Source organism: Nannospalax galili, unplaced genomic scaffold (assembly GCF_000622305.1).
Source record: "Nannospalax galili isolate Female #2095 unplaced genomic scaffold, S.galili_v1.0 scaffold1398, whole genome shotgun sequence".
In the NCBI taxonomy this organism is placed as follows: Eukaryota; Metazoa; Chordata; class Mammalia; order Rodentia; family Spalacidae; genus Nannospalax; species Nannospalax galili.
The window spans coordinates 611,844-623,917 of NW_008342016.1; the positions used below are offsets into that span (position 1 = coordinate 611,844).

The 12,074-nt window shown below is 41.8% G+C and overlaps 1 protein-coding gene across 2 annotated transcripts in view; it reads left to right on the top strand.

The window, feature by feature from the left end:
- Fastkd1 (FAST kinase domains 1) overlaps window positions 1-4,752 on the top strand; it is a 39,401-nt gene extending 34,649 nt beyond the window's left edge. For both annotated transcript variants that reach the window (XM_008837806.3, XM_029565782.1), the window contains exons 13-14: window positions 1,150-1,264; window positions 4,164-4,752. In XM_008837806.3, the coding sequence (XP_008836028.1) occupies window positions 1,150-1,264; window positions 4,164-4,259 (211 nt within the window). In that variant the 3' untranslated portion in view covers window positions 4,260-4,752. The remainder of the gene's footprint in view (window positions 1-1,149; window positions 1,265-4,163) is intronic.
- Window positions 4,753-12,074: the final 7,322 nt, after the last annotated feature.

The window sequence follows — 12,074 nt, forward strand, 5'->3', positions numbered from 1 at the left end:
TCTCTACTATGATAGCACTTAGCTACTTTCTCTATTGCACTGTTACTATACCTCATGCATTCTCTGTTCGACCATAAGCTATGCTGCTTTATCTTTATATATAAATTCTTTATGAAAGAAGCCACATAGTAAGTACATGATGGATAAAGAAATTGATGAAAGCTGGGGGATGTTTAACTATAATTTCTTTTAATGAACAGATTTATTAGTTACTAACTTCTTTATTTTTATTTTATATGTATGAGTGTTTTACCAACATACGTTATGGCACCTGTGTTGTGCACAGTCTACAGAGGCCAGAAGAGGGCATTGGATCCCCTGGAACTGGAGTTATGGATGTTTGTTGGCCACCGTGTGGGTGCTGGGAACTGAACCCAGGTCCTCTGCAAGAGCAGCCAGTTCTCTTAACTGCTGAGCCATCTTTCCAGTCTCCAGTTATTAATTTCTTAGAAGTAGAAAAATAATTTGGAAATGTATGTGGTAGCTCAGGTCTGTAGTCCTAGCAGTTGGGAGATGGAGGCAGGAGGATTAGTAGTTCAAGGCCAGCCTGGGCTACATGAGACCCTGCCTTAAAAAAATGAACAAAGCCGGGCGTGGTGGTGCACACCTTTAATCCCAGCACTTGGGAGGCAGAGGCAGGTGGATCTCTGTGAGTTCAAGGCCAGCCTGGTCTATATAGCGAGTTCCAGGCCAGCTGGAGCTACAGGGAGACCCTGTCTCAAAAAGACCAAAAAATAAATAAGTAAATAAATAAATAAATAAATAAAAGAACAAAACAGGGCTGGAAAGATAGCAAGATAGCTCAGAGGTTAAAAGTACTGGCTGCTCTTGGCGAGAACCTGCTTCAGTTCCCAGCACCCAATGGTTCAGTTGTGAACCATTCACAACTGTAGGGGACCCAATGCCCTCTTCTGGCCTCTATGGACATTGCACACACATGGTGCGCTTACATACATGCAGGTGAAACACTGAAACATGAAATAAAAATATTTTTTAAAGGAAGAAAACAACAACAAAAAAATCGTTGGTATTTTCCTCATTTATAGTCATTTAGCTTTTGTTTATATAGATATGTTCTTTTTCCTGAAAGCTTGTGGTTACTTTCTCATTTAGATTTTGGAAATAAGTATTTATTTTTATTTTATGTAGGATTGCTTTTGAATTTTTGGATTTAAAAGCCTTTTGTATAAACCTCCCTCATTTAAAGGGAAAATCTGCTATGAAAAAACGACACTTGGAAATTTTGGGCTATCATGTGATTCAGGTATGAAACACTCATGTAACTAAGCCTCTAAAAAGGCATGATGAATTGTACAGGGATGGGACTCTTGGTGGGCCCAGTGGATAGACCCACACCGAAGGATGTTTGGGGACAGAAGTCAGACGCAAATACAGTGAAGGGAGGTGCAGATAGGGGAAGGGATCTAAATACCATCAAAGTATATTATATGAAAATTGCAAAAATTTAATTAAAAAAATTGAAGTATGCCAGTCTTGGTGACACATGCCTTTAATCCCAGCACTTGGGAGGGAGAGGCAGGCGGATCTCTGTGAGTTCAAGACCAGCCTGGTCTGCATAATGAGTTCCAGGCCAGCTGGGGCTATAGGGAGACACTGTTTTAAAAAGACCAAAAAAAAAAAAAAAAAAAAAAAATTTGTCTTAAAACAAAAAAGGCATGATGGGTCAGACATGGGTGAGTGAGCCTGTAATGCCAGCACTTTGTGGGGCAGAGACCAGAGGATCTCTGGGGTTTGCTGGCCACCAGCCTATCTCTAGGTTCAGTAAAGAGACCCTGTTTCAAGAGAATGAGGCAGAAAATGATAGAGTAGGACACCTTCTCTGCCCTCCCTGCACATATGAACACATATATCTGCACTCATGTGCATATTGCTATATCATATACACATACATGCATGCATACAAATATACTTTTTTTTTTTAAAAGGCATGGTGTGCAGACCTATAATCTCAATACTTAGAAGGATCTCAAGTTTGAGGCTAGCCTGTTGTCCTAGCCCTCTTATTGCTGTGATAAAAACACTGACCAAAACCATCTTGGGGAGAAAGGGGTTTATTTTATCTTACAACTCCCAGGTCACATCACAGTTCATCACTGAGAGAAGTCAAGGCAGGATCTCAGGGCAGGAACTGAAGTATAGACCACAGAAGAATGCTGCTTACTGGCTTGCTCCCTTGGTCTGTGCTCAGCTTGCTTTCTTATACAGCACAGGACTACCTGCCCAGGGGTGGTACCACCCACAGTGGCTGGGCCCTCCCATGACACTCAACAGTCAAGCATATGCCCAACAAACACGGGCACAGGCCAATCCAGTGGGGACAGCTTCTCAATTGAGGTCTAACCAGGTGTGCCAAATTGTCATCTGAAGCTATCTAGCACACAAATGCTACATAGCAAGTTCAAGGCTAGGCTCAACTAAGTAGTGAGACCCTATCTCAAACAAAACAAACAACTAGGTGTAGTTGTTTAATCCTAGCACTCAAGAGGCTGAGGCAAGTGGATCTCTGTGAGATTGAGGCTAGCTAGTGCTACATAATAAGACCTTGTCTCAAAATAACATTTTTATTGATTTGTATATTTTCTGCATGTCAGGCATTAAAAGAAGAAAAGTTTAATGTATATAAAAGAATAAGTAGGGCCGGGCGTGGTGGTGCACGCCTGTAGTCCCAGCACTTGGGAGGCAGAGGCAGGCGGATCTCTGTGAGTTCAAGGCCAGCCTGGTCTACATAGTGAGTTCCAGGACAGCTCGGGCTACAGGGAGACCCTGTCTCAAAAAAGACCAAAAAAAATGAAAAAAACCCAAACAAAAAAAACTGAGTAAGTAGGGGGTAAATGCCTTTTGTTGGTGGTGTAGGAATAGGGGTGAAGGGAGCTGTGAGACACAAAATGTCTTTTAGACAGTGTCAGGAGGAAAGACTCAGTTACTTCCAAGGGCTTTAAGGCTGTGCTTCAGTAAACTCTCATGGGGCTCCTAAGGTCTTGCTAGTAATGCTGATAACTTTTCCCTGGTGTTTTTATAGCTACTTTATTAATTTTTAATTAATTTTTACTTATTTGTCTGTGTGTATCTCTGTGGGTACGTTCACATGAGTCCAGGTGCTCCGACCCCTTGGAGCTGACGTTAGAGGTGGTTTTGAGCCTCCTGACTTGGGTGCAGTATGCACTCTTAAGCATTAGCCATCTCTCTAACCCCTATTTTTTTTTATATTATTGAACTTTATGAACAAAATACTTTGATTTCAAATAAACATTTAATATAGCTGGGCATGGTGACATTTGCTTGTAATTCCAGCACTCAGGAGGCAGAGGCAGGTGGATCTCTGTGAGATTGAGGCCAGTCTGGTTTATATAGTGAGTTCCAATACAGCTAGGGCTTACAGAGAGACCCTGTCTCAAAAACAAAAAACAAAATAAAATCAAATAAACATTTAAAAACATTCTTTCAAGCAGAATTTTTTTTTACATCTACTGTACTATTAAAATCCTTTATTGTATATGATTTCTTCAAAATCCGTTATCAAAAGTATATAGAAAAGCATTTTTTAAAAAATTAAAAGAAGGAGAGAATTTTCAGATTTTATTATAAGATGGCATAAAAAACCTTAACAGAAGTGATTTCACTACTGTTTGGGGAATCATCAACTTTTTCTTCTTTTTTTCTTATTGTTTGAGACATGGTTCTACTATGTTGCTCTGGTTGGCTGGAACCCACTGTATAGACCAGATTTGCCTCCATCTCACAGAGATCTGCCTGCTTCTGCCTCTCTAGTGCTGGGATCAAAGATCAGTGCTACCACACTCAGCAAATCTGCAATTTTTTGTGCAAACAGTGTTAGCCTTTTAAGCAGTAAGAATGTAGCAGCCTAAAAGATAACATAAGCAGTTCTATGCCTAGGTGACAAATCATATACACACTATTAGTTACATAGCTTCACAGTTGAGCATCTCTTAAGAGACCAAATCATTTTTACATTTTGTAAATGTATTTACATTTTTATAAATTTCTGGACACCATTAGAAAGCTTATATAGTCCTTCAGTAAACTAATAGGGAGGTACAGCTGATGGTGATGAAATGAAATAAAAAAATTTAAAACACTGTAGTGGTAAAACTTTTATTAAAACTACATTGCTTATTTTGCAGGTCCCTTATTTTGAATGGAACTCTATGACAATGTCAACAAAGGCTGCTCGGCTGGACTACCTGAAGGAACGTATATTTGGAGAAGGCAAATCATGATTGTAGTTTTCATTTAAAATGAGTATGGTATGCAAATACATCTGTATTTGCTTTAATTAAGTGGCCTAAACTCAATTTAAAGATAGGGCTGGAGAGCTGGCTCAGAGGTCAAGAGCATTTGCTGCTCTTACAGAGAACCTCCACACCCACATAGCAGCTGACACCCTTCTGGCCTCTGACACCAGGCATACACGTACCTGTGGGCAGAACACTCATGCACATAAAAAATAAATCTTTAATAATAAGTGTAAATATTCTGAAGTGGGAACATACCTGATATATTTGAGAATAACATGCTTATTAATAACATGGTTGGAACAAACAAGTGGGAAGTGGGTTGGGAGTAGAATAAAAGGTGAGTGGTAACAGTCAAATTGTATGGCCTTAGCCGGGCGTGGTGGTGCACGCCTGTAGTCCCAGCACTTGGGAGGCAGAGGCATGTGGATCTCTATGAGTTTAGGCCTGCCTCCAGGCCAGCTGGGGCTACAGGGAGACCCTGTCTCAAAAAGACCAAAAAAAAAAAAAAAGTATGGCCTCAAACATGAGGTCCAGTGGGGGAACTGGGAGAGGCATGGATGGGGGAAGGGGTCTAAATTTGATTAAGAACTGTTGTATGAGATGTACAAAAGCTCAGTAAGTTTCTTTTAAAAATCCAAAGAGAAAATAGTAACTTGCAGAAAAACAGATTTCTTCTGCCAGGAATGCTACCTTGTATGTTGAAACATTGTCTTACACTCCAAATAAGCACATCAGGGAAGCAGGGATGCAGTATGACAAAAAAGCACCTCAGCTGGCCTTGAACTCACAAAGATCCGCCTGCCTCTGCCTCCCAAGTGCTGGGATTAAAGGCGTGTGCCACCATGCCTGGCTAGAACACATATTTTTAAGTGGGTTAATCACAACACTGAGGAGGCTGAGGCAGGAGGATTGCTGAGTGTTCAAGACCAGCCTGTAGTACATAGTGAGTTCCAGGCCAGCCTAGGCTATGGTGTGAGACCTTGTCTCAAAACACCAAAAACAAAAAAAACTCCCCAAAAGAGAACACATATTTTCTTAATGTTCTTTAAATTGTTTGTTCCTTCATACATGAATACATTTTATTTTGTATTTACCTCCCCTCCAGCTCCCATGTCCCTCTTCAGGCCCATTCCCCTCCCAACTTCATGTCATATATATATATATATACATACACATACACACATATTTTATATATATATATATATATATATATATATATATAAAACCTAATTAATGTTTGCTGCATGCATGTGGTTATAGAGCTGTCCATTATAGCATGGGGAACATGCCAGGGGCCCCGCCCCTGAAGAAAGCTGACTCTTTCTCCCCCAGCAGCTGTAAACTACCTGTAGCTTCTCAGGAGTTGGATCTTGTGAGTCTCCCACCATCCATGTTGGAATATTGACTAGATTGATCTTGTATAGGTCTTAATGTCAGTAATCACAGCTATTGAGAGTTCATGAGTTCAATTGCCTGTCATTTCAGGAGACATTGTGTCCCCTCTTCTGTGATGTTTTCTGAGCCTTGGTGGGAAGGGGGTTTGATATAGATCCATTCCATTCACTGAGCTGGAGGTTGGGGGCATCTATAGGGTGAGCAAGATGGAGGCATGCCAGTGTTGGGAAGATCATGAATTTGTTTCAGATGCTCTGAGTTTGATACTTTTTCAGCATCTAAGTGGAGAGATCAAATAATTCTGTGAATTTGGAGGTCACAGGAGAGGTCCAGGCTCCAGATACAAATGTGAAAGTTGTCATTGGTATTTAATACCATGAGACTAGATGAAATCACCTAAGATGTGACTGGAAAAGAGTGTGAATGGAGAGGTGTGAGACTGTTCTCTTGGGTGCTCTCTAGCATTAAGAGGTCAAGAAGAGGAAACAGCAAAAGAGACTGAACAGGGGTGGCCCATGAAGCAGGAGAAAGAGTCAGAAAAGGGAGAAACACTTCGTAGAAACCAAAGAGGAAGCATTTCCAGGAGGAAGTGAGCAGTTGGGTATTGCTGGTAGGTCAGGTAAGTTGAGGTCTGGGAAATGTCCATTAAATTTAGCAACATGAGGGGACTGGGAATGCAGCTCAGTGGTAGAGTGTTTGCTTAGCCTGCATGAGGCCCTGGGGTTTGATCTTTCTTCAAACAACAAACCATGAAAATCATCTCCCTGAGAAATCAAACTACCTAAGAGGTAGTTTGGGTGAAGTGGTGGGCATGAAAGCGTGACTGAAGAGAAAGTGCAAGGTGACATGGGCTTTCTTCTAAATGGAATGATAGCTTGAGTGAACCAATCTGGACCTGGTCTGATCCTTCACATGCTGAGGGAATGTTTTCTCTCCATCTTATGGCACATTTATAATAAAATAGTTACTTAAAGATCTACTGTGTTGAAATAGTTCTAAGTCCTTCCTCCAAAAGTGATATATTTGGGGCTGCAAGATGGCTCAGTGGGTAAGGGTGTGTACCACCAAGACTGACGACCTGAGCAAATTCAATTCCTGGAACCCACATGGTAGGAGCTATGACTCCTGAAAGTTGTCCTCTGACTTCCACATGTGTGCTATGTGTGTGCTGTGGCACACACACCCATATACAGGCACACATACACAAATGTCATAACAACTCCAAAATGATATATTTGTGCTCAGGGAAAAGCCATTGTATAACTACCCTCAGTCTACCTGTAGCATGGGGTTGGGAGATTGGCCAGTTTAGAATTTTCTTTTGACTCAGGACCCAGTAACTTCATTTTGTACCCTAGCTCATAGCCACAGTGTCTCATATCATGGGCATAGTTTAAAAATGTGTGTCCTACATATAATCTGCTTCATTGATAATTGACTTAGGTATTAGTTGAAGTTCATATTTTTAAAATATTTTTATTTTATAATTGTTTTGTCTGCATGTATGTATGTGTACCACCTGCATGCCTGGTAGCTATAGAAGCCAGAAGTATTAGATCCCCTGGAACTAGAGTTAACAGACAGTTGTGAGCAACAAACAGTTCGGAGTTGCTCTGTGGGTGCTGGGAACCGAATCTGGGTCCTCTGAAAGAGCAGAAGTGCTCTTAACTGCTGAGCCATCCCCCCAAGCCCCTTTATTTTCTTATTATATCAAAAATAATTTGATGCTAGTATGGTGGCACATGCCTTTAATCCCAGCAGGAGGCAGAAGCAGGCAGATATCTATGAATTTGAGGCCAACCTGGTCTACATAGAGAATTTCAGGCCAGCCAGGGGTATGTCATGAGACCCTGTCTCAAAAAGAAAAAAAAACTTGAATGATCCTAGGTTCAAGTTGAGTGTGGCAGCCTGGGCAACTAAACAAGACTTTATCTCAGGGAAAAAAAAAACAAACCAAAAACAACACAGGCTAGCCATGTAGCTCTGTTGACAGAATGCTTAAATGGCATGGTGGTAGCACACACCTCTGATCTGAGAGACAGGAAGACCAGGATTTCAGGGCTGTTACATAGTGAATTTGAGGCCATCTAGGGGTACATGAAATCCAGTTAAAGAGCTTTTTTTTTTTCAAGTCAAGTCTCATTTATATTCATTCTTTTTTTTTAAAGCTGAGCATGGTGGTGCATACCTTTAATCCAAGCACACAGGAGGCAGAGACAGGCAGAGCTCTGAGTTCGAGGTCAGCCTGGTCTACATACTGTTTCAGGATAGCCAGGGCTGCATGAGACACTGCATAAACAGAAAAAGTGGCCCCCACTTTCCTTTCAGGTGTGTCTAGTCTTTGGATGCAAGCAGATAACCACAGCCACGGCATGCTACAGATGGGAAATGGCCTCATCAGGGTGACACCTGACATCCTAGAGATGAGATGACTGAGTCCAGTACAAGTTACTGAAGCCGGTTCTTCTGGGCAAGGAGCAGTGTGCTGGTGTGAACATCCAGGTCCATGTGGAAGGTGGTGGTCATGTGGCCCAGATTTCTGCTATTTGATAGTTAAACAGATCATCTCCAAAGTCCTGGTGCTCTGTTGCTGGGCATGGTGACACACGCCTTTAATCCCAGGCACCTGGGAGGCAGAGGCAGGTGGATCTTTGTGAGTTTGAGGCCAGCCTGGTCCTTAGCCTGTCCAGGTCAGCTGAGGTTACAGGGAGATCACAGGCACAGCCCCACCACGTAGGTGTAGTAGGACCAGATGACCATGAAAGTGATGAAGAGTACTGGCACCCAGCACACCTCGAGGCAGCAGCCCCAGAGCATCCAGGGTGCCCTGTTCCTAATCTGACTGCCCAGCCCTGCTTCCCACAGTTCTGCTGAGTCCGCTTCTGGATGGCTCCTCCCTCTCTTTTTAAGCTGGTCTCACGGCTGGCCTAGAACTTGCTGCGTAGACCAGGCTGGCCTCAAAGTTAAAGATTTGCCTGCCTCAGTCTCCTAAGTGTGGGATTGTATGCATGCACCACCATGTCTGGCTTTATTTTCATTATTAGAAAAATTAAGCTTTCTCCCAATGTTCTAATCTTGAATAGTCCCCCACCCCACCCCTTGTTTGAGTTTTCTTTCTTTGTATCTCATGTAGCTTAGGCTGGCCTTGAACTTCTGATTGTCTTGTGTGTGTCTTCCAAGTACGGGAATTGTGGGCATGTGCCATCACACCTGGCTTCAATGATTTTTTTAATATATAAAATATTAAAACTATTATACTCCATGAAATACTGTTGAAATATTTTGCAGCCAATTTATGTCAATATAATCTCAACTTCTGGTACATGGAGATGAAGGCTTACCGGTGTTTTCTAGTGGCAGAGAATGACAAGCATCTTTTGAATTACAAACACATCTCTATGCATCTACTCCATCTTGGAGAGTTTCTACAAGTGTCATCTTGCATATTCCCTTGAGACTGTTAATTCCCATTAGAACTTATGTTTCTATGTAGGATGATACAGCTATTCAAAGATGAATGTTTGAGCTCACTTGGCCTGCAGTAACAAGTGCCATATATTGGGTGGCTTAAATAACTTTTCACAGTTCTGGAAGTTGGAAAATCCAAGATCATAGTGCTGATAAATTTGGAGTTTGGTGACAGCATGCTTCTTGGCTTATAAAGACACATCTTTTCTGTGTCCTTAAATGGCAAAAAGAACTCCAGAGCTCCCTGGGCTGCTTTTATAAGGGCACTAGCCCCATTGCTCTACCTTCATTACCTCTGAACTACATGTTTAAAATATCCAGTGAGGTGGAAAGTGACTGAAGACATCTGACGTTGACCTTTGGCCTCCACATGTATGCATACATGCATGTGCATCTGCACACGTGCACTTATACAAATACATACACATATACCCCCCACCCCCCCACCCCCCACACACCAATATCCAATGGCTTTGCTTCAAGCCGGGTATTCAGTGACTTTGCAGACATGAGCTTCAGAAAATTGTTCATGTTAAACAATGAGAATAGTAAGCAAGTGAGAAGTACTTCCTTGTAACCATTCTTCCTGAGTTTCCTCGTGTTTTGGATATGAATAATTGAAAATCTAGTAATATACTTGAGGTACATGAAAAATTTGATTGAATGACTGGTATATCTCATTGTCATACATAATTTCTAATTTATCATAGTTCTGATACGCCTTTCACCAGGTTGCCAAATTGAAAAAGGGTCTGCGAATCCTTTGTTTCGAGACAAGGTTTCATGTAGTCCCAGCTGGTCTTGAATTCACTATGTAGCCTAGGCTGGTCTTGAACTCCTAATTCCCATTCTACCTCCACCTTGAAAGTGCCAGGATTACAGGTGTTGTACCACCATGTCAGCTCTGAAATGGTTTTCTTATATACATTTTCCTACATTTCTTGTTAATGTTCCTATCTAAATAACTGGGATTGTTCTTTTTATTTATTTAGGGTGATGGTTGTTCTATGTGGTGTGTGTGTGTGCATGCATGAGTGCCCACTAAATTTCTGATAGCAAGAAAGATGACTGAGGTAGTGTCCCGTGCCTACAGTTGCAGCTTCTAGAGAGGCTGCCACAGGAACCAGAGGTTGATGCTTAGTGTCTTCCAGTCACTCTCCACCTTATTTCTTGACACAGGGTCTCTGAACCTGGAGCTCACCCATTTGGCTAGACCAGCTGGCCAGTGAGCTCCCAGAATCTTCCTGTCTCTTGCATCCCTAGATGCCATGCTTGGACAGCAAGCACTTAGACATCAAGCCATCTCCCCAGCTCCAGGATTGCTGTTTTTAAAAGATCATTTTCTCTACTATGTCACATGATTTCTAGTATATTTGTATAGCCACCATTAATTCTAGAACATTTTCATCAGCCCCCAAAGCAACCCTACAAAAAATAACTTTCCAACTGAATTTCATGTTGGTGGATTGACAGTCTTTTCTGAAAAGTACCGGTATCCTGGTTGTTTTGTCTCCCAGGTATGTATCTCTGGACATCACAATTCTCCCACCCTTTTAAAGTCTTTTAAAACCTATCAGCAGGGGGCAGAGGGCAGAGTCTTAGTATGTAGCTCAGTTTGGTCTGGAAACAGTGTAGCCTAGGCTGGCCTGGAACTCTAGATATTCCTTCCTCAGCCTTTCTAGGGTTGGAATAACAGGTGTGTATCATCGTCTCTACCAGTTTATCTGGTGGAGAACTTGGAGGGTTTCCCACTTTGGATATTTGTTGAATTTGTACTCATGGTATCGTTCAGATCAGTATTTTTCTATACAGAAATGTAATCAGTCTCCTACTTCAGAGATCTAAAATCGGACTTTTGTTGACTATATTTCCATATTTATGATAGAGAAAATGAAGCTATATGAACACATATCCATTCTTTATGTAGCTGGCTTGACAAACCGAATGCTCCATGTAAATCTCAGATCAGGTTTTTCAGAAAACATGTTTAAATATAGAAGTCAAATGCATGTCTGTGAGACCCATGCATAGATGTGTGATAAGGATGGAAGTTCATGACTTGCATAGTTGAATCTGATGATTACAATAGACTGAGAAATCATATACACTAAGAAAAACAGTGAGTATAGGGCCTTATATCCCTCCAAATGGAATCAGACTTTTTTTTTTCCCCCAAGCAGGACTCAGAATTAGGTGTTCAAGCCATCCTCTTGTGGCAGCCTCTTAAGCTGGGACAACAGGCATGGGCTACCACACCTGCCTCAGACATCTTTCTTGCTATTAGAAATTTAGCAAATAGGCATCTGCTTTATTTCCTATAAAATATGAACCAGTAACTTATCTGCCCTCCTCCACAGAATCTATGTGTTGATCCCATTCTCCTGCCACTGATGCTGTATATGATGTGGATGGTATTAATGATGTGAAGACTATTATTTACTTGTTTTTAATTTTAAAACATTTTACATTTTTGGCTAGGGAGATAGCTTAATGGGTAAAAGTGCTTGCCTGGCAAACTGAGAATTTGAATTCAAATACCTAGAAGTCACATAAAAGCTGTGTGTAGTCCCAGGGCTCCTATGGGGAGATGGGAGGTAGACAAGAGACTCCCCAGAAGCTCCTGGCTTATACAGTAGAGAAACAACAGACCCTGTGGAAGATGAGGACTGACATCCAAGGTTGTCCTCTGACTGCCACATGGACACTGTGGCATACTTGCATGTGTGTGCAGCACAAATTTCTTTCTTTTTTCTTTTTTTTTTTTGGTCTTTTTGAGACAGCGTTTCCCTGTAGCCCCAGCTGTCCTGGAACTCACTATGTAGACCAGGCTGGCCTTGAACTCACAGAGATCCACCTGCCTCTGCCTCCTGAGTGCTGGAATTAAAGGCGTGGCCTGGCCTCACAAATTACTCACACCATGCCTGGCCTCACAAA